This window comes from Myotis daubentonii, chromosome 7, assembly GCF_963259705.1.
Source record: "Myotis daubentonii chromosome 7, mMyoDau2.1, whole genome shotgun sequence".
NCBI lineage: Eukaryota > Metazoa > Chordata > Mammalia > Chiroptera > Vespertilionidae > Myotis > Myotis daubentonii.
The window spans coordinates 15128994-15152173 of NC_081846.1; the positions used below are offsets into that span (position 1 = coordinate 15128994).

Below are 23180 nucleotides of genomic sequence, written 5' to 3' on the forward strand. Positions count from 1 at the left end.
ACCGCTGGTTCCTAACCGCTCACCTGCCTGCCTGCTTGATCATCCCTAACCAATCTGCCTGCCCACCTGCCTGCCAGTCTGCTTGCCCCCAACTGCCCCCCCATTGGCCTTCTCGCCCCCAACTTGCCCCGCTTGCTGACCTGCTCACCCCCAACTGCCTCCTCCCCGCCAGCCTGATTGTCCCCAACTGCCTACCCTGATGGCCTGCTTACCCTCACTGGTCCCCCCTGCCGGCTTCCTCGCCCCCAACTGCCCGCCCCCCCACTAGTCTGATCACCCCCAACTGCCCTCCCCTCCTGGCCTGATAGCCCCTAACCGCCTCTGCCTTGGCCCCGCCACTATGGCTTTGTCAGGAAGGACATCCGGAAGGTCTCCTGGTCTAATTAGCATATTACCCTTTTATTAGTATAGATATATTAGAAAATAATAAACTCATAATTTTCAGGAATAATACACATTTTTTCACTAAAATTAGTTCTTATGATTGATATCTTTCATTTCAGTTTAACCTGCCAGTCTATCATTTTGTGTCGTTTAAAACCATAATTATTAATAATCTCTAATTGTGCTTCCTATGGGTAATAATATAAACATCTTTCAATTTTTAATGTTCAGTGCATAATATAAATAAAATATGAAAAGACTTGTTTTTCCACTTTCCTTAAATAAGCATTCTAGAGAATAAGTGTATTTGCAGACTGAAATGAAAGATTTTAGATTTACAAAGGGTTGTGTTATAGGGAGTTTGCCACTTAGATAAACTGGTAAGTTTCATCATCTCATTTGATTTAAGAATCTCTAAGTCCCTAACTGAAAACTGAACTGCTGCCGGGAGCTGGTCCATGCTTGCTGTTTCAAGGGACCTGGCATATATGGCATACTGTTCTTAATATATTTGCTCACCTTCTTGGCACTACGTGTTTTAACCAAGGTCTCTGAGAAAGGTTGTTTCCCCAGGTAGGGATTTCCCCCTGAAGTTAGGGAGGGAATAAAACCTCTTAACTAAGTGCCAGGCAAGTAATTAATCACTTTAACTACGAACAATCATGCTTAAGCTACATAATCTTTACTCCCTGGAATGGAGATAAGAAACGCCCTAACCTTTGGAATAGAGATTGATAGGATTGGAATCAACTGGTATAAATACAGATGTAACAACACAGAACTTAGAAGACAGAGCTTAGAAGACAGAACCAAGAGGCACAGAACCTAGACCAGAACCTACACAGAACCTAGAGACAGAACATGGCAAAAGATCCTGGACAGAAACTGGCCTCAGAACCTAGAGACAGAACCTAGCGAGAGAACATGGCAAAAGATCCTGGACTGAACCTGACTATAGAACATGGCAAGAGAACCTGACTAGAACCTGGTGACTGAACCTGGCTGGAGAACCTGGACAGAACCTGGCTGGAGAACCTAGCGAGGGAACATGGCTACAGAACCTGCCTGGAGAACCTGGAGAACCTAGCAAGAGAACATGGACACAGAACCTGGATGGAGATCCTAACCAGAACTTCGCTGGAGATCCAGAGCAGAACCTCTCTGGAGATCCAGACCAGAACTTGGCTGGAGATCCTGGCTAGAGATCCTGGCTAGGCTGCTGATCAACTGAACGCTGTCTCCGTGTCATTCCTTCTTCGCCGACTCCGTCCACACCTTTGGGGACCCCTGGACCTGCTGGGGTTGGACCCCAGCAAACTGCAAAGCTCTGGACCACATTATTGTTAATAAACTTACAGAACACATAGTGCTCAGCATTCTTTTTCTAGAAAATAGGGGATCACTCCCAGAAAATTGTGGTTGCTTAAAATATATTTACAAATTTTTGATACCTCCCTTAAAGAGCTAGAGATTAACTTTTCTCTCCTTGAGTGAGAGTTGGTGACTTGCTTTTAACCAACAGAATATGATGGGACTGATCATGAGTGACACCTGAGACTAGATCATAGAAGGTATTATGGTTTCCCCCTTGCTTTCTTTCTGGAATCACTCACTCTTTGGGAAGCCAGTTGATATGCTGTGAAGACATTCAAGCACCTGTATGGAGAGAGCCCTCTGGTGAGGAGCTGAGGAGTCCTCCCATCAGACGTGGAGAAACTGAGGCCCCTGCCAATACCATGTGAGTGGGCCATCTTGGAGGTGGATCCTCTAGTCCCAGTGAAATCTTCAGGTGACAGCATCTGTGGCTGATGTCTTCACTGCAATCTCATGAGAGGCTCTGTTCTGAACCAGTGATTTCCCAGTACTTTTTCAGTAGACTAAATTTAGTCTTCTAGTCTAGTCCATTATCTTTCCTATTTTTTTATTGATTTCAGAGAGGAAAGGATAGGGGGAGAGAGAGAGAAACATCAATGATGAGAGAGAATCATTGATCGGCTGCCTCCTACACTGGGGATCTAGCCCACAACCTAGGCATGTGCCCTGACTGGGAATCAAACCCTGACCTGGTTCATAGGTCGATGCTCAACTACTGAGCCATGCCGGTTGAACCCATTGTCTTTCTGTGTGCCATAACTGACACATTGCAGGAGAATTAATAAAATACTCTAGGAAATTTACCATCTGTTTATTATTTTTTCTATTTATATTATACACATTACCTAGTTATATTAAAAAGTTATAGTATGGGATTTTTTCTTTAGGCAAATCAGGTAAAAGTAAGATTATCCTAAAATCTTATACATTGATGGATATTGGATTTTGATTCAGATGAAGGACTATTTCAAATAGCTTGATACCAAACCTTTAATTTTCAGTTATATTAGAAGGTAAAATAATGCAAGTTTGTACCATGGCTTAAAAAAAGATTATGAGAATGTTTTTCACTGTTTATGTTTTGTTCATTTCTGCAGCTGGATTCTGGTGGCACCATTACTACAGAAGAGCAGATTGTTCTTGTGCTGAAAGCTAAAGTAGAGTGTGAACTCAACATCACAGCTCAGCTCCAGGAAGGAGGTAACGATGCTAAGAAAACTGTGTCGTCCTCATGCCCCTACCCCAGTCCTCACCAAGATTGCAAATTCCCCTTATTTAATATTAGGAGACCCTCATTAGTCATTCTGTTCCCATGTGGAGGGTTGTGTAGCAGAATAAGGCTCTTTTCATCTCTTTAACTCACTAGCTTTTCCCTCCCGGTGGGAGGAGTAACTGATATGTGAGTTTGGGAATATCGACTGCCTATCAGCCTGTTCCTCTGGCCTCACTGGGATCTGTCTGCCTAGAGCACGCATGGTAGTTTATCTGTGATCATACAGTAAGCTTCAAGGAGTAGGGTCTGTCCTTGTGGGTATTACCTGCAGTTTTTGGTAGTATGTAAAATTCAGAGGAGCCAGTAAGCAAGCCCATTTACATGTACCTAGGCCATGTTCTCCAAAAAGCCTTTTTCATAATAAAGTGATTGTTTGATCTCCATCTGCCTGACTCCTTATGTAGTTTCTCAAATACAGGTAGTTCCGAATTCAAATGGGAAGGGAACTACTATTACTGAGCTCTGTGAACTCCCAACAATCTGAACACAGCAGATAATGTCCTTAAAGCTATGTCCCCTAGAAAACATGTGGTATGATATCTGCTTCATTCTAGTCTCCAAATATTAAAAAAGTTTTGTGATTGATTTTTCAGTTGGTTATTATCAAAGAATGTGATCTGCACGATACTGATTTTTAGAAATGTGTTGCAACTTGAATGGCTGATAATGTGGTCAATTTTGATAAATGTTCTGTGTGGTCTTCAGAGGCATGTGATTCTCCTTATGAGCACATTGTTTCACAGTGTCCACTAGGTTATCGGTTGTATTGTTCATGTATTCTGTGTCCATGATTTTTCATCTGCTTGACCTATTCTTGTCTGTGGTTTATATATTAAAATCTCTTACTATGATGGGGAATTTTTTGCTTCATCTATTTTGAAAATGTTATTCAGTATATACAAGTTAAGAAATATTATATTTCCTGGTAAGTAAAACCTTTTATCAGTAGGAAGCAGCCCTCTTTACTGCTAGTGTACTTTTGCTTTAAATATCAAATAATATATAATATAGCCCTGGCCAGTGTGGCTCATTTGGTTGGAGTGTCCTCCCATAAACCAAAGGGTTGTGGGTTCAATTCCTGGTCAGGGCACATACCCAGGTGGCGGGTTCAATCTTGGTTGGGGCTCATACAGGAGGCAACCATCCATGTTTCTCACATCAATGTTTCTCTCTCTCTCTCAAATGAATAAACATATCTTTGTTGAGGATTAAAAAATGTATAATATGAGATCGTTATATTAGAAGTAACAATACTTAATAAAGAACATTTGTTTCTTTCTCTCTTGGTAGGTATTTGCCTGGCATATCTTTTTCCATCCTTTATAAATGTCTTTGATTATAAAATACATATAACATTAAATTTACCATCTGAAACATTTTTAAGTACACAGTTCAGTTGTATTAAGCACATTCACACAGTTGTGCAACAAATCATCTTGCAAAAATTGGTACTTTATGTCCATTAAACAACTCCCTCTCTTTTCACATTCTTTTGTTAAACTTTTCTGTGTGCTTATGTTTGGTGGTATCTTTTATAAACAAGACACACATGGACTTTTTTTAATCTATTCTGATGATCTTTGTCTGTTAACTGAAGTATTTAGTCCAATTACATTGTGATTATTAATATACAATACTTGAATTTAATTATGCTTATTTTTTGTTTTGCTGTTTTAATCTTTATTGTTGAGATTATTACAGATGTCCCCCCCCCCATTATCCCCCTCCTCTCAGTTCCCACCTCACCCCAGGCCTTCACTATGCTATTGTCTGTGTTCTTAGGTAATGCATATCCTATATAATAAAAGCCTAATATGCGAATTGTCCTCTTGACCAGGAGTTCAACCAGAGGGCGGGGCCAGCTGGCCAACCACCTGTGGCCCCTCCCCCCAGCTTGCCCCACCCACAATTGGCCCCACCACCTCGATTGGGGGTGGGGTGGGCTGGCCAACTGCCCGCGGCCCCTCCTCCCAGCCAGCCAGGCCCAATTGGCCCCGATTGGACTGGGCCCGCCAGACCTCACCCATGCACGAATTCATGCACTGGGCCTCTAGTGTGCATATAAGATCTTTGTTTAATCTCTTCCTTCCCCCTACCTGCCTTTCCTCTGAGAATCGCCAGTCTGTTCCATTACCATGCCTCTGATTCTATTTTATTCACCAATTTATTCTGTTCATTAGATTTCTTGTTTATTTTGATTTTTAGATTGAATTGTTGATAGGTATGTATTTGTTGTCATTTTGTTGTTCATATTTTTTATCTTTTTCTTTTTCTTCCTCTTCCTCTTAAAGAATACCTTTCGACATTTCATATAACACTGGTTTGGTGGTGATGAACTCTAGCTTTTTCTTATCTGTGAAGCTCTTTATCTGACTTTCAAAACTAAATGATAGCTTTGCTGGGTAAAGTAATCTTGGTTCTAGGTCCTTGGTATTCATCACTTTGAATATTTCTTGCCACTCCCTTCTGGCCTGCAAAGTTTCTGTTGAGAAATCAGCTGACAGTTGTATGGGCATTCCCTTGTAGGTAACTAACTGCTTTTCTCTTGCTGCTTTTAAGATTCTCTCTTTGTCTTTAGCTTTTGGAATTTTAATTACGATGTGTCTTGGCGTGGTCCTCTTTGGGTTCTTCTTGTTTGGGACTCTCTGTGCTTCCTGGACAGACAACTGGCGTGGTCCACTTCCTGGACCCAGCTGCAGCTTGTTTAAGAGGTTTTATCCTGAGCAAGGACAGGCTATTTATATGCAAAAGCTGCTGCACACAGCTTGGGTGGGGTTTTAAATTGGATGAGGTGGAATCTTAGGGAATCACCAGGGTGGAGCAAACAGAAATGGCTGCCAGTCAGCCCTGGGACTGGGGAGGTCCCAGCATAGGAACAATGATCCCTGCGAGCACCTTTGTCGGGGAGAAAGCTGCCCCAGAGTTCCTGTCCTGATGCCAGACAATCCAGTTCCTCCTTGTATGTGTCTCTGTCCCCCAGAGCCTTGCCCTGGTGCTGGAGCAGGAGGAAGCAGGACTTGTAAGTTCAGTTTGTGGTGTCAGCTTTTTAAGAGGAACAGCTGGGTCTCCAGCAGCCTTTGTGTCACTGAGCCCCAATCCGCACTGGTTTTTACAGCATATAGTTATGGGGATTTCTCTTCCCAGCTCTTGGACCCTGGGCTGGGGGTCTGGTGTGGGCCTTGGCCCCCTTGCTCCTCCGGGCGGCCTGGTGCTTACTGAGTCTGCCCCTTGAGTTTGTCACTTATGGATGTATAGAGTTGTAATCAGATATGGTCTGAGATGATCTCCCTCCCAACTAAAAAAGTGGCTCAGGTGGGTGCCGGACCAGCTGGTTCCGTGCCTCTGAACTTCCTACCAGTCTCAGTATGCTTTCTTCTTTACTTCTTTAGTTGTAGGATTTCCATTCAGCCAGCTTTCCAGTGGTTCTGGATGATGGTTGTTTGTATTTTAGTTGTAATTTTGATGTGGTTGTGGGAGGCGGTGAGTACAAGCATTTATCTACGCCACCATCTTCCCTTTTCCCCTGATTATACTTATTTAATTCAACTTATTTGAGCTTTTTATTTAACCAGCTTTTCCTCCCTTCCACTCCTCACCTCCACCTTCTTTTGGCTTCTTTTGAATTGATTGAGACTTTTTTCCTTATTTCATCCATCCTTCCTCTACTAGTTTGGAAGATATATATTATATTTAATTATTTTAGTGATTAACCTAGAAAAGTCTCAAATGCAATGCTTGCTGACCCTATGGAATACTTTCTGGCCTCAGATTTATTCTTTTAATTTACAGCCAGCTAAGCTAAGCCATGTTTTAAGAAAGAATGTGTTTATATTAATTCAGCCTTTGTAGGGGTGTATCACTAGGAAGCAGTTGTCTGAATGGCCAGACCAATAATGTCAAAAAGGAGACTCACTCATCCTTCCTTGGAAGAACACTGAAGGAGCGACAACTGGGAAGGAATTTATAAGGAACCTTTGAGGGCTGAATGAACTCTTTGCTCTGAAGTCTCATGAAATTTTGAGCTGGAAGATGTCTCAGTCCAGCATTATCATCGTCAGTGTCCCTTTAACAGTTCGACAAATACGTTATGTGTCCACAGTTCGTTGCTTCTGTACTAAGCACTGAAAAAGTGAATCAGATTCTATCCTTATCCCTGGAGACAATGATACCGTTCAGTATGGTGTTATTAACAACAGAGGCAACAAAATTTGGAATCCCTAGAAAGGCAGCTTAATTCATTGGGGAGGGATTGGAGGAGGCCCCCTGAAGGAATAGTCATCTTATCTTAAAATGAAAGGAACAGGAATTCGATGTGTAGAGGAGGAAGTAAAAGACATTCCTGGTGGAGGGAAGAGGACAGTTAAAGACAAGCCAGTGTGAATCAGTCACGCACTACAGGAGTTACACATAAAAAGAGTAAGTATTCTGGATTTAAACTTATATAACATCTAAAACTTACGAAGATGTGAAACATATGACCTTGCTGCATACATTTTAGAGGGACAACTAGTTACAAGAACGCAAGAATGCATTTTCAGCTTCAATTTTTGTCGATTGCAGGATGGGTATCTTCCTGGTGAAGGGTTGGGCAGTGCAGATTAACAAGGGTGCATGGCTTGTTTAACACAGTAAAGGGATGGGAAGCCATGTGGAATGCTATCAAGATAAAGAAGAGCGTTTAGGGCAGAGTTGATGGGAGAGATGGATTCATTACACTCCGTGTAAATGAGAAAACAAGCAAACAGCAGGGAGTGGTGGAAAGAGGCAGGTAAGCTGTGCATCAGAAGCAGGAGCCCGTTGGGCTGAGCTCCCTGGTGGCCTGTGATATTGAAAGCCCAGGCTTTTTATTACGTGGACAAAGTGAGGCTGTTTCCCGGAAAAGGCTCTCTTTGATAAGAACAGCAGGGGGGCGAGGGAGGACGTTTTATTTCTTTTCATCGCTTCAGCAAGTCACAAAGCAAGTCAGATATTTGTTTCTGTGTGATGTGGTGGACCCTAGACGTTAATTTCAGGTTTGTGCTGGAATCCGTTGTGTAGAGATCAAACGTTTGTGTGAGGTTCTGTTATGCTGACTGTTCAAAACCGAACAAACATGCTTGACGTCATGAACGTTACTGAGAACGAACATCCTCAGCTAGAGTCAGTTTAATTGATACTGAAACATTGAGAGGTGTAATGGATAGCACCTGTGGTAACAGAATAATGCCCCCCTCTCCCCCAAAGATGGCCACTCCCCAGTATCTGGTGTTAGGCCTGTATATGTCATGGCACAGGATAAAGGGGCATCGCGGGTGGAATTAAGATTTTGGGCCTTAAAATAGGCAGATCATCCTGGTTTGTTTGGAAGGGCCCAATGTAGTCACTTTTTTTAAAAAAAATATTTTATTGATTTTTTACAGAGAGGAAGGGAGAGAGATAGAGAGTTAGAAACATCAAGGAGAGAGAGAAACATTGATCAGCTGCCTCCTGCACATCTCCTACTGGGGATGTGCCCGCAACCCAGGTACATGCCCTTGACCGGAATCGAACCTGGGACCTTTCAGTCTGCAGGCTGACGCTCTATCCACTGAGCCAAACTGGCTTCGGCAATGTAGTCACTTTTAAGGAGACCTTAACAGTGGCTGAGGAAGGCAGGAGAGTCACAGAGAAGGAGAGTGGAGGAGAGACCTGAGCTGTGACAAGGACCCAACCTGCTCTGCTCACTTTGAAGATGGAAGAAGGGGAGCATGAGCTAAGAAATGCACGTGGCTGCTAGAAACTGGGAACAAGGACATGGGGACCTCAGTCCTCCAACGGCAAGGAACTGAATTCTGCCTACAATGGAAGTGAGCAAGGAGACAGATTCTCCCCAGCGCCCCCAGGAAGGAACGCGGCCCTGCCCAGACCTTGATGTTGGCCTTGTGAATCTGTACGCAGAGACCCAGCCAAGCCTGCTGGACGTCTGAGTTATAGAAATAGTGAGATCATAAACTTGGGTTATTTGAAAACACTAAATATGTGGTAATGTGTGAAGGTGGCAATAGAAAATGAAAACAGGACTCGTTAAAATGGTCTGTTTGGGGGATGTCGGGGTCTGACATGGCTGATATGCTCTCCGCTTAGAAGCTCAATGCACAGCTAGTGGACAGGCCCCGCAGAACAGCGTTGACACTGACTGAATGTTTGTTCAGCCCCCGTCAAATGCTGGGTGATGAATGCGTGAAACAACACAGACAAAATCTCTACCCTTAGGGTCCTTCTACCCCGCGGTTCAAGAAAACAATAACAAAATAGCAACATTGGAAGGTGGAAAATACACCAGGAAAGGCGATAAGGAGTTGCTGGGGTCCAGCCCCAACAGGTCCAGGGGTTGCTAAAGGTGGGGACCGAGTCGGCGAAGAATGAAGGACATGAAGGCAGCGTTCAGTTGATCAGCATGGTTGGGTTCTCTCTTTATTGTCCTGTTACATCTATATTTATACTATTTGATCCCATAAGCATGCCTCTATAATTACATCATGGTATGTTTCGGGAAATCTTCTACAGTTCATAGTTTCATTTCCATAATCCTGTCTCTATCTAGTTCTGTTGATTTTAATCTTGTCTAGGTTAATCTCTGTGTTCCATTACAAGGGGTATTCCAAGGTTACTATTCTATTGCTCTACTGATAAGCTACAAGGAAGTGACTGAAGGAGGTTATCCTACCCAGTAAAGGTTATGTCCTCCCAGCCTCGCTGCTTGCTTTCCCTGGGACTGCCCTGTGTCAGTGGGTCTCCAGGGGTATAGGCTTTGGTGCTTTCCCTGGTGGGCAGACCCCTGGGGACGTGGGCCCAACAAGTCCCAAATTTATTGCCAACAGTCTTAGTCCAAGTTCTTCATAAGTAGTACATGGTATTTCTGTAACACTAGGGGGATTTACTGATTTATTCTCTTCCTTAGTCCTGTTAACCCTTAACCTGGGGAAACAACCTTTCTCGGGGAGGTGGTCCTGGTTAAAACACATAGCGCTTAAGAGGGGGAGCAAACATATGTCATATATGCCAGGTCCCTTGAAACATAAACTGTGCAGATGTTTCTTCCCTGCAGCGACTGCGTCAAGCTGCAAGGGTGGATCGGCTTCCAGCAAGGAGTGTGTTGGGAAGTAATTTCAAATAGGAAAGTTTACTCCAAAGTTGAAGTTTGGGTAAAAGTCTGCAGGAGGTGAGGGAATAAGCGTTGGGGCTCTCTCGGGGAATTGGGTTGAGTTCCTGGAAGAGAAAGGAGGCCTTTAGTGGGAATTGAGGTCGGGGCCTTCAGACATTGTAAAGACTTGACTTTTGCTCAGAGTGAGAAGGGAAGCCTTTGGGGCTATTGTGTTAAGAATAAATGAAAGGGCTTATTATTTCACTTAGCATAATGCCCCCTAGATCCATCCATGTTGTTGTAAATGGTAAGATCTCATTCTTTTTTATGGCCAAGTAATATTCCATTGTATATATGTACCACATCTTCTTTATCTAATTGTTGATGGAAGCTTAGGTTGCTTCCATATCTTGTTTACTGTAAATAATGCTGCACTGAACATAGGGTTGCAAGTATCTTTTCGAAATAAGTCAGACAAAAAGACAAATACCATATGATTTCACTTGTATGTGGAATCTAAAAAAACAAACTAAACAGAAATTGACCCAGAAACAGAGATCAGACTGATGGTGGCTAGATAAGGGGGGTTGGAGGACTGGGTGAAAAAGGTGAAGGGATTAAGAAGTATAAATTAGCAGTTACAAAATCATCATGGGGTGTAATAGTCAATGATATTGTGATAACTATGTATGGTGCCAGATGGGTACTAGACTTATGGATCACTTTGTGAATTACATAAATGTCTAACCGCCATGCTGCACACCCGAAACTAATGTAGTATCGAATGTCAACTGTAATTAAAGAATAAATGGAGGGGAGCAAGAACAGAGTCAGGAAGACCAGTTGGAGGTTATTGTAGGAATTCAGGCTGGAGACGAAGGACTTGGCCATGCTGGTGGCCATGGAGGTTTGAGAAGTGAGAAGGTCCTGGATGCATCTCGGGAAGAGTAGAGCTTATGAGAATTTTGTTTGAGATGGGTGTAAGGGCACTCATTGGTAAAGGCAAACCCAAATCGTGGAGCTTACCTCTGAAGCTCAATCTATTTCATATGTTATATTTTTTAACAGCAATTAAAAAAAAATCTAGGGTAAAAAATACAGCTACATAAGATCTGGAAACAGCCTAAGTGCCCATCAGTAGATGAATGGATTAGAAAACTGTGGTACATCTACACGATGGAATACTATGCTGCTGTAAAAAAGAAGGAACTCTTACCATTTGCAACGTCATGGATGGAACTGGAGAGCATTATGCTAAGTGAAATAAGCCAGTCAATGAAGGAAAAATACCACATGATCTCACTCATTCATGGATAATAGAGACCATTATAAACTTTTGAACAATAATAGATACAGAGGCAGAGCTGCCTCAAACAGATTGTCAAACTGCAGCAGGAAGGCCAGGGAGGGTAGGGGAGCAGGAGGGAGGGGGGTAAGAGATCAACCAAAGGACTTGTATGCATGCATATAAGCATAACCAATGGACATAAGACACTGGGGGGTAGGGGAAGCCAGGGAATTGTCAAGGGCGGGGGGGAAAAAAAAGGACACCTATATAATACCCTTTGTAATACTTTAAGCAATAAAAAAAAAAGATAAAATTGCGAAAGGTTCAATGAAGAGGCCATCACTCAAAACATAAAAAAAAAAAAAATACACTACAACTATGCTAGTTGGAAGAATTTTACTATAGAAGTTCACAATGAATTCTGTTTCTCATATATTAATTGCTATAACTCATTAATATTGGAATCACTAAAATATTTTAATATATGCAAATCAAATGTTCCTATCAATGGCCCCTTGATGAGGCTAAGTGGATGAATTTTGGGATATTTGCACCCTATCTACCCCATTCTAGTTTCCAAAATTACTAGTTTGTTTTATATTTTGCTACAGGCAGTGGCTTGAAATTTTGCATTTTGAATGAATTTACTCTCTGGTTCTCACTGCATTTTTGTTTATGTGCTTTTTAATTTCTTTTTTCATCAGAGGGAAATTGTTTTCCAGAATGGGATGGACTCATTTGTTGGCCCAGAGGAACAGTGGGGAAAATCTTGGCTGTTCCCTGCCCTCCTTATATTTATGACTTCAATCATAAAGGTATTGGGTTTTTCTGAAATGGGTAATTTGGAACAAAATTTACCATTTTATTTTTGTAACGGACTCTAAGAGACCTGAGCACTCTCACTGTTTTTCTTCCTGTCTTTACAGGAGTGGCTTTGCGACGCTGTAACCCCAATGGAACATGGGATTTTATACACAGTTTAAATAAAACCTGGTCTAATTATTCAGATTGCCTTCGCTTTCTTCGGCCTGATATCAGCCCAGGGAAGGTAGTGGTAATTTTGTGTGTTTTTTTTTTTTTTTTTGTGAACCCCTGAGGGAAGCAGAATAATGATTTTTATGCAGTCTTTGATCGTCAACCATTATATGGAAAAACCCTTTTATTCCTAAAACAACGAAGATCATAAAAGGTAAAAACAAGGTTGTAATCTTTTCAGATACCTGGCTAAGGAAAGGTATTTTCTTTAAGTTAGAGCTACTTGGCTGAGACATATACAGACATACGTATAAATATGTGTCTCTGTGTGTATTGTTGCATTACATTATGTTTACATTATGTATAAAGATTTAAAGAGGTAATCAGTGACACCATGCATGATTTCTCTTGATTACCTGTAAATGGCTGCATCTCATCTCACTCTGTATTCCAGGAGGAGCTTTGTATTTTAGAGATTATTTTCCATTTCCTAAGATTTGCCAGTGGTTGATTCATTAGTGTGTGAAAGATTAGAGTTGTAGAACTTTAGAGGCCTGGGGCATCCTATAAGTCTTCCAGCATAATACCAAATTTTACACAGAACCAGAGATGACACAGCTCACTGAGGGCAGGCCTAAAGCAGAGCCCTGATCTACAAATCCCTCAACAGTGCTGTTTCTAGGATAGTAGTTGTATGTAAATTTTGAAACTTCTGGGTAGTTACTTTTAAGTTATACATGGTGCTTTAAAAGTCATACTTAGCCCAACCTGGATGGCTCAGTGGTTGAGTGTGGACCCACGAACCAGGAAGTCATGGTTTGATTCCTGATCAGGGCTCACATGCCTGGGTTGTGGACTCGATCCCCATTAGGGGGTATGCAGGAGGCAGCAAATTGATGTTCTCTCTAATCGATGTTTCTGTCTTTCTATTCCTCTCCTTTCCCCTCTCTCTAAAATAAATGAAAATATATTTTTTAAAAAGTCATGCTTAAACTCCTATTACTCAGACCTCGTGTAAAATGCGTGATGACAAAATTATAGAGCTAGAAAATAGATTCATGGTTGCTGTTAGGTTAGGTGGCTCAGGAGGCGGCATCAGAAATAAAGAGTCGAGTGAATCAGAAAAGAAAGGAAGGAAAGAAAGTTTATTCTGCATCCAGGGAGACCCACGTACCCCCAAGGACAGGGCACGTGGATTCACGCTAACAGGGAGGGGGGAGCTTTTTTTATACTGCAGTTGGGTGAGGGGCAGGGACACAAGCTGAGGTATTCAGCTGAGGAAGTTTCAGCTGCAGGGGGTCAGCAAGGTATTCAGGAATGAGTCAGTATCTGTGTGGGAGTCGTTGTGGATTCAGGGAGATGCCAGCATCTGTGTCTGGCATGCTGATCTGCCAGAAATGCCAGGGGTAGTCCATTATCTCGTCACATGTCTGCATGGTCTGCATGTATCCGATTCTGGGCTCTCTCCAACCTAACAGTTGCCAGGTGTTCGGGATGGTGAGGAGGAGGAGGGTAGGCCTGACTGTAAAGGGACAGCATGAGGGAGATCTTTGTGGTGATGGAATCATTTCCTGTCTGCTGGGGTCCAACCCCAGCAGGTCCAGGGGTTCCCAAAGGCGTAGACGGAGTCGGCGAAGAAGGAAGGACACGGAGACAGTGTTCAGTTGATCAGCAGCCTAGCCAGGATCTCCAGCCAGGATCTCCAGCCAAGTTCTGGTCTGGATCTCCAGAGAGGTTCTGCTGTTTATTGTCTTGTTACATCCGTATTTATACCAGTTGATTCCAATCCTATCAATCTCTATTCCAAAGGTTAGGGCGTTTCTTATCTCCGTTCCAGGGAGTAAAGATTATGTAGCTTAAGCATGATTGTTCGTAGTTAAAGTGATTAATTACCCGCCTGGCACTTAGTTAAGAGGTTTTATTCCCTCCCTAACTTCAGGGGAAAATCCCTATCTGGGGAAACAACCTTTCTCAGAGACCTTGGTTAAAACACATAGTGCCAAGAAGGTGAGCAAACATATTAAGAACAGTATGCCATATATGCCAGGTCCCTTGAAACAGCAAGCACAGACCGGCTCCCGGCACCTGTCGTGATTGCCTTGATGGTATTAAAATTTACTTATGTGTTAAAATGACATAGAACTATAAATACACAAGTTGCACCAACGTCAAATTCCTGGTGTTGATATTTTGGTCTAATTATGTTAGCTGTAACCCCTGGAGGATCTTGGATGAAGGGTATATTTGACTTTTCTTACTATTGTTTCCACTTCTTTTGAATTTATAACTTTTTTTTTGAATCATATATGAGTGTTTATTTCTATAATGCCAACAGTATGGGAGAGCAACAGGTCATCCACAAAAATCTGCTTTTCAGCCCCCTATAAGCCAGCTGCTTATCTGTGGTAAAACAAAGATTACCTGGGGAAGTAGGGCTTACAGGCATGGAGAAGTAGGAGGCTGGGGTGACACTGCATTGTTTGGGCAACAAAGTTATTAATCTTTCCATGATAATAGGCTGTTCTTGAATGAGAATGGACCACATTCCAAGGCTAATGCTCTGGTCCAAGACTGAATCCCACGTCCCAGGGGCATACAACTCTTAGCCAGGTCAGAATGTCCTTTCTTAAACCAACACAAGGCAATCATGGTTAACAGAGCACAATTAATATTTCCCATAACCATAACTAATCCCCCAATATTCTTTTTTTTTTTCTCCTCTAACCATAGCAGCAGCCTCTGTCTCTCCTTTGATCTATTGACCTGCCTTTGACCTTCCTACACAGATTTCTTCCTAGGGCAGTGGTGTCCCTGGCTCTCTCAATCCTGGGAGAGAAAAGATGATTGGATCTCTTCACTAGCCAATCAAGCCCTCCTAGCGCCATACACCAGCTGCACTCACATTCCTAGGTTCTCCTTGACCTACCAGACTCACATGTACCCTTGGAGATCTTCCCTCAAAACCCCATCAATACAGGACCCTAAAAGAAGAGTCTTTACACCCATTACCCAGTTACATACCAATAATAACATAGGGCTATTCTTCAAAGGAGGGATTGGGAAATTTTAGTGTTTAAATGATCGAAGTCAGTGTCTGTGCAGATGGAATTTATACCCCTCTATCAAATAAACCACCCTAGATGTCTATTCCTGATAAAGGCAAATCAAATTCCTCCCAGGGCACTAAGAGGACCCTCCAAAGGTGAGAGTGTTTCTCTGGTAGGAATCCAGAAAAGTGGAGAGAAGGGATCTAGCTGCTCTCAGCATGAAAATGGAAGCCTGTCTGAATGGGCAGGGCCAGTCTCAGCCCATAGGAAACTTATGTTCATAGTGGGCAGATCCTGTGAACTTTTTTTTTTGAGGGCATCCATTCACCCAAGGAACTAGCAAGGTTAGTCACTTGAAAGTGAAGAACTGAGGTCAACTGAAAGTGAAGAACTCGAATCCATCCTTGCTCAAATGTAGGAGCCCATTCCTACCAGGGGCCTGAGAGATTTGGCAGAGGCTGGGTGAAGGCTGAGCATAGAAGAGATTTCCCTTATGGAGTTCAAGGTCAAGTCAACCTACAGTCAATAACTCTGCTCTAAACTATAATAAAATACCGCTCAACACTCAATAGGATGGCTATAATATATGTTTTAAAAAAAGCATTCATGAGAATGTTTAAAAATTGGACCCCTCATACAATGCTGGTGGAAATGTAAAATAGCGGGGCCACATTGGAAAACGTTTTTGACAGTTCCTCAACATGCTAAGCATAGAGTTACCAGATGACCCAGAAGTTCCACTTCTAGGTGCATACCCAAAAGAAATGGAAACATGTTCACACAAAAAACTTGTACACACTGTTCATAGCGGCATTATTCAAAAGAGCCTCAAACTTGAAACAACCCAAATATTCATCAACTGATGAATGGGTAAACAAAATGTGGTAGGAGAAACCAAGATGGCGGCATAGGTAAACACCAGAGTTTGCTGCCTCAAACAACCACTTAAAAAAAAAAAACACTAAAAGACGGAACAGACATCATCCAGAACCACAGGAAGGCTGGCTGAGTGGAAGTTCTACAACTAGGAGGAAAGAGAAAAGCATACCGAGACTCAGAGGAGGCACAGTGCTGAAGTAAAATACTAAGGTGTGGCGTGCATGCGGAGCGGGCTGGCGGCTGAGGGCATGGTTGTTGTTTTCAATCGGGGGGGGCGGGGCGGGGAGTCTCAGGCTCTGAGCTCCAGTTCCGGGCGAGTCTCTAGGGACCCAGACTCAAACGGGAGAAGTGGGACTGCCTGGCATCGCTCAGAACCCTAGGGCAGCTTTCTCTCCATGGGGCTTGTAGTGATTACTGGGACACTGAGAAACAGAGCCTCTGAGGGCAAGACTGAGAGCAGCCATAACTGCTCCCTCCACCTGCCCTGTTGATCCCGTGGGACCCGCCCCGCCCAAGCCCTGCAGGGAGACTTTTGCTGGATAGCCTCAGGCAAAGGCTAGATTAGCACCTCCCTAGAGATCCAGGAGCCAGGAAGCCCAGAAGTCAGAGTGGGACCATCCAGTTTGCAGCTCCGTGGAACCATAAAAGACACACTCAGGGGGCAGACTCAGTGAGCACCAAAGCCCCATTGAAGCAAGTCTAGCCCCAGAGGGGTGTCTCCAGCACAGAAGTTCTCCCACTGCAGACACAGCTGATTCTCACAGCCAATTGGCCTGGAGGTCAATTCCTCACAGTGATAACTACAACAATCAAGGCTTAATTACAACAAGACTGTGCACAAGGCCCACAAGGGGGTGCACCAAGAGTGTCTACCTCAGGTAATTGGGACACTTAGCACAGAAAGACACTCTATCGACACAGCGAAGCATAAAAAATGCTGAGACAAAGAAACAGGACACAAACGACAGAATTGGAGGAAAGCAAACTGCTGGATATAGAGTTCAAAACCACACTTTTAAGGTCTTTAAAGAACTGTCTAGAAGCCGCTGATAAATTTAATAAGGCCCTCGAAAAGACTGGTGAGACCGCCGATAAATGCAGTGAGATCTTCAAGAAGACTGGTGAGACTGCCAATAAATGTAGTGAGATCCTCAAGAAATCTAATGAGACCCTCGATGCTGTGATAAAGGACCAATAAGAAATTAAGCATACATTGACTGAAATAAAGAACATTATACAGACTCCCAACAGCAGACCAGAGGATTGCAAGAATCAAGTCAAAGATTTGAAATATGAAGAAGCAAAAAACACTCAACCGGAAAAGCAAAATGAAAAAAGAATCCAAAAATACAAAGATAGTGTAAGGAGCCTCTGGGACAGCTTCAAGTGTACCAACATCCGAATTATAGGGGTGCCAGAAGAAGAGAGAGAGCAAGATATTGAAAACCTATTTGAAGAAATAATGACAGAAAACTTCCCCTACCTGGTGAAAGAAATAGACTTACAAGTACAGGAAGCGCAGAGAACCCCAAACAAAAGGAATCCAAAGAGGACCACACCAAGACACATCATAATTAAAATGCCAAGAGCAAAAGACAAAGAGAGAATCCTAAAAGCAGCAAGAGAAAAACAGTCAGTTACCTACAAGGGAGTACCCATACGACTGTCAGCTGATTTCTCAACAGAAACTTTGCAGGCCAGAAGGGAGTGGCAAGAAATATTCAAAGTGATGAATACCAAGAACCTACAACCAAGACTACTTTATCCAGCAAAGCTATCATTCAGAAGTGAAGGCCAGATAAAGAGCTTCACAGATAAGAAAAAGCTAAAGGAGTTCATCACCACCAAACCTGTATTATATGAAATGCTGAAAGGTATCCTTTAAGAAGAGGAAGAAGAAGAAAATGGTAAAGATACAAATTATGAACAACAAATACACATCTATCGATAAGTGAATCTAAAAATCAAGTGAATAAATTATCTGATGAACAGTATGAACTGGTGATTGTAATAGAATCAGGGACCTAGAAAAGAAATGGACTGACTATTCTTGGCGGGGTGGGGGGGGGGGAGGGGGGAGGGGTGTGGGGTAAGGGAAGAGATTGGACAATAATCGTGCACCTATGGATGAGGACAGTGGGTGGGGAGTGAGGGCGGAGGGTGGGGTGGGAACTGGGTGGAGAGGAGTTATGGTGGGAAAAAAGAGTAACTAATGTAATAATCTGAACAATAAAGATTTAATTTAAAAACAACAACAAAAAAAACCCAAAAACAAAATGTGGTATACCCATATACTAGAATATAGCATACATAAAACTTTAAAATGTTATGCTAAGTGAAAGAAGCCAGTCACAAAAGACCAGATATTATGACTGCATTTATGTGAAATGTCCGCCCCCCCCCCCCCCATAGGCATATCCCTGGAGGCATATCCATACAGAAAGCAGATTAGTGACTGCCTGGGGCTAGGGCGGGAGGACAGGGAGGGGGCACTGGGAAAGGGAGGCGACTGTTAATGGGTGTGGGTTTCTTTTGGAAGTGCTGCTAATGCCCTACAATTGGCTCCTCTGAGGGGGCGTGGCTCTCAGGGCGGGACGAGCCAGCTTAAAGCGCAGCGGCCCAGGCTGTGGTGGCTGTTACTCCTGGAGGCATGGAGGAGCGCGCGTGCCTCTGCGTTGTGGGCTCTTCGCAGGGATGTCAGTGTTGTCAGGAGTGCCAGGGCCCAGCTGAGAAGGCAGCAGCCGATGGCAAGCGTTGTCCTCAGAAGCGCCAGCGCCCCGCTGAGAGGGCAGTGGCTGAAGGTAAGCGGTGTCGTCAGGAGTGCCAGGGCCCAGCCGAGACGGCAGCGGCCTACAGCAAGCCAGCCCCGGCCCCGGCAGAAAAGCACATCGAGGCGGACGAGGCAGCGGGGTGCTCCGCGGAGAGTGGAGAAATCGCGAGTCCCATGCTGCTGCCGCCGCCCCCGCACTGCTCGCTGCAGGACCTGCCGGTGGAGATGCTGGTGGAGATCTTCGCCTCGCTCCCCGTCACCGATCTGCCCAGCCTGGCCCTGGCCTGCACCAAATTCCACCACATTCTGCACATCGACAGCATCTGGAGACGGCGCTGCCGGGAGGAGTTTGGCGTTTGTGAAAACTTGCCGATCGGTATGTCTTACCGAGAAGTCTATGCGAAGCTGCTCCACCCACACAGACACATTTTGGGATTGTGGCAGCTAGATACTGAGGGCTATAGAACACTGCTGAATGTCGTGGTGGACGGCTTAGGCATTACTGGTTGGACGTTCAGGCCTTGCCTTAACACCCAGGTGGATGCCCCAATGCAATTCGAGCCCGCGTTCAGAATTCGCCTGACGGAGCGGAAATCAGCCGCGGTGGAGTGCCTGGAAGGCCGCCACCGCAGGCCCCACCACTGCCACATGCAGATTCAGAAGGACAGGCTCACCACCCTGTGCAAGAAGACAGACCACCGAAAGGATTCACCAACGCTGCTTAGGGACGAATGGGGGCGGGTGCTGGTGCGGAACGACAGACAGCAGTATGACTGCCTGACCTACCGCCGCCTCTACCTCCCGCCCAGCCACCGGGACGACCTCATCAGGCCAGGCCTCTTCCAATGCAACTGCAATGCCTACGGCCTATCGATTGCCATGCTCAGCTTCCATGGGAAGTATGCCAGGCTCACGAAGGTCACGGGAGACTCCAACCACAGTTTAGAGATCCACCTCATGCGCCGCATCCAGCTGCCAGATGGCGAGATCTTCCGCAACTTCAGCAAGCTCTCCCGCGTGGTCAAGGAGATCGACAAGCAGGTGATCTGGGAGCAGCAGCAGCAGCAGCAAGAAGACAGGACTGAGGAAAGCCAGGGCCATGGCTGGCAGAGCCCAGCCCAGCCCAGCGTCAGAGAGTCCTTGGCTGCAGCTTCGGAGGAGCAGCCTGTTCCGTTTGTTCTGCCAGCGGACGTGCTCTCAAGAGACCAGAACTACCCCCGAACCTGCAGGATGTGTTTCTATGGCGTGGACACTGTTACTTATACTGTTACCTTAAACGGCTTCGCCTACACCCGGCGCCACCTGGGAGTCTTCATCCTGTTCGATGAGAACCACTTCGGGTTCATCTGGCCTGAGTTGAATTACTTCATCCTGTTCAGCAGAGTCCAAAACACCTTCCAGAATGTGGAGGCACCATCTTCGCAGGCCTTCCTGGAGATGCTCAAGAACATTCAGTCCGGACCCTCTGGGAGGAGCAGCTTGCATGCACTTTGAAGATTTTGAATTTATAACTTTTTAAAATAAAAAGCTTAAGGGGATTTTATCATTGATTCGTGAAATATCACTGGGTATCTAAACAGTATGTTGACAAAAAGAGTGTATACTATATAATTCTAAGAACTCCATGAACAGTCAAAAAGTATATGAAATACATGAATAGATAAGCAATTTATGATGCTAGAAATTGCAACAGGAGTTAGCTGGGGCTTGGTAGTGGGTGGTTTTTGACTTGTAGGGTCACAGTGAACTTGGTTTGTCAAAACCCACATACGTATAAAAGGGCTTGTACATTTTAGTTCATATAAATTACAGCTCAATAAGAAAGTTAAAGAAAGCTAGAAATAATATTCCACAAAATTACATATTCTTCTTCTTTTAATCTTTTTTTTTAAACTTTATGTTTTATTGAAATATAATGGACATATAACACTCTTTTCAGGTGCACAACAGAATGATGTGATATTTGTAGCTTCTCTCTATTATTTTTATCTTTAACCTGTTTTTTCTTCCTATTATTTTTTTCTTTCTTTTTTTAAATTAAATCTTTATTGTTCAGATTATTACAGTTGTTCCTCTTTTTCCCGCCCATAGCTCCCCTCCACCCTGTTCCCACCCTACCCTTTGCCCTTCCCCCCTCACTATTCTCATCCATAGATGTATGATTTTTGTCCAGTCTCTTCCTGCACACCCCACACTCCTTTCCCCTCTCCCCAAGAATAGTCAGTCCACTCCCCTTCTATGCCCCTGATTCTATTATATTCACCAGTTTATTCTGTTCATCAGATTATTCACTTGATTTTTAGATTCACTTGTTAATAGATGTGTATTTGTTGTTCATAATTTGTATCTTTACCTTTTTCTTCTTCTTCCTCTTCTTAAAGGATATCTTTCAGCATTTCATATAATACTGGTCTGGTGGTGATGAACTCCTTTAGCTTTTTCTTATCTGTGAAGCTCTTTATCTGACCTTCAATTCTGAATGATAGCTTTGCTGGGTAAAGTAATCTTGGTTGTAGGTTCTTGCTATTTATCACTTTGAATATTTCTTGCCACTTCCTTCTGGCCTGCATAGTTTCTGTTGAGAAATCAGCTGACAGTTGTATGGGTACTCCCTTGTAGGTAACTGACTGTTTTTCTCTTGCTGCTTTTAAGAGTCTCTCTTTGTCTTTTGCTCTTGGCATTTTAATTATGATGTGTCTTGGTGTGGTCTTCTTTGGATTCCTTTTGTTTGGGGTTCTCTACACTTCCTGGACTTGTAAGTCTATTTCTTTCACCAGGTAGGGGAAGTTTTCTGTCGTTATTTCTTCAAATAGGTTTTCAATATCTTGCTCTCTCTCTTCTTCTGGCACCCCCATTATTCGGATGTTGGTACACTTGAAGTTGTCCCAGAGGCTCCTTACACTATCTTCATATTTTTGGATTCTTTTTTCTTTTTGTTTTTCTAGTTGGGTGTTTTTTGCTTCTTCGTATTTTAAATCTTTGACTTGATTCTTGCGATCCTCTAGTCTGCTGTTGGGAGTCTGTATAATATCCTTTATTTCAGTCAGTGTATGCTTTATTTCTAGTTGGTCCTTTTTCATAACCTCGAGGGTCTCACTAGATTTCTTGAGGGTCTCACTAAATTTATCAGCGGTTTCTAGAAAATTCTTGAAAAACCTTAAAAGTGTGGTTTTGAACTCTATATCCAGTAGTTTGCTTTTCTCCATTTCTGTCATTTGTGACCTGTTTCTTTGTCTCCACATTTTTTATGCTTCCCTATGTTGATAGAGTGGCTTTCTGTGCTAGGTGTCCTTTAGGGCCCAGTGGCTCAGCCTCCCCAATTAATGGAGGTGCACCCCTGTTGGTGCACCCCTTTTTGGGCTTTGCACAGTCTTGTTGTAGTTACGCCTTGATAGTTGTAGGTATCACTGGGAGGAATTGACCTCCAGGCCAATTGTCTGTGAGAATCAGCTGTGTCTGCAGTGGGAGAACTTCTGTGCTGAAGACACCCTTCTGGGGCAAGACTTGCTTCAGTGGGGCTTTGGTGCTCACTGTGTCTGCCCCCTGAGTGTGTCCCTTATGGATCTGAGGAGTTGTTATCTGGATGGTCCCACTCTGACCACTGGGTACATTGGCTCTTGGATCTCTAAGGAGGTGCTAATTTAGCTTCTGCCTGAGGCTACCCAGCAGGAGCCCAGCTGTGAAGCAATGCAAGCTGCTGTGGGGCCTTGGGCCTTCTTTTGGAAGTTCTGGGTCTCTCTGACCCAGCTGCAGTTTGTTAGGTAATTTTCAGGTTGCAAAGGTCCAGGCCTTTCATATGCAAAAGCCTCTGCGCACAGCTTGGGTGGGGTGGGGTCTCAGGAGATCAATAGGGCGAAGCAAGCAGCTATGGCTGCTCCTCAGTCCTACCCTAAGAGGCCCCGCTTCTCAGTGTCCCAGTAATCACTGCAAGTACTTCTGAGAGAAAGCCGCCCTGGAGTTCCGACCGATGCCAGACATTCTAGTTTCTCCCTGTATGAATCTGGGTCCCCAGAGACTCTCCCGGAACTGGAGTTCAGAGCAGTCAGGAGCTTGAGACTCCCTCCTGATTGAAAAAGACAACCGTGTCC

At 43.9% G+C, this 23180-nt stretch overlaps 2 protein-coding genes across 2 annotated transcripts in view; both read left to right on the top strand.

Annotated features, from left to right (window-relative positions):
* Window positions 1-23180, top strand: part of PTH2R (parathyroid hormone 2 receptor) — a 55941-nt gene that overhangs the window by 9513 nt on the left and 23248 nt on the right. The window contains exons 2-4 of the mRNA XM_059702961.1: window positions 2856-2958; window positions 12126-12236; window positions 12348-12469. Of these exons, the coding sequence (XP_059558944.1) occupies window positions 2856-2958; window positions 12126-12236; window positions 12348-12469 (336 nt within the window). The remainder of the gene's footprint in view (window positions 1-2855; window positions 2959-12125; window positions 12237-12347; window positions 12470-23180) is intronic.
* On the top strand, window positions 18598-20787 carry LOC132237919 (F-box only protein 31-like). Its single transcript, XM_059702461.1, has one exon. It carries the CDS (start codon window positions 18973-18975, stop codon window positions 20584-20586), a length of 1614 nt encoding a protein of 537 aa, XP_059558444.1. The 5' UTR covers window positions 18598-18972; the 3' UTR covers window positions 20587-20787.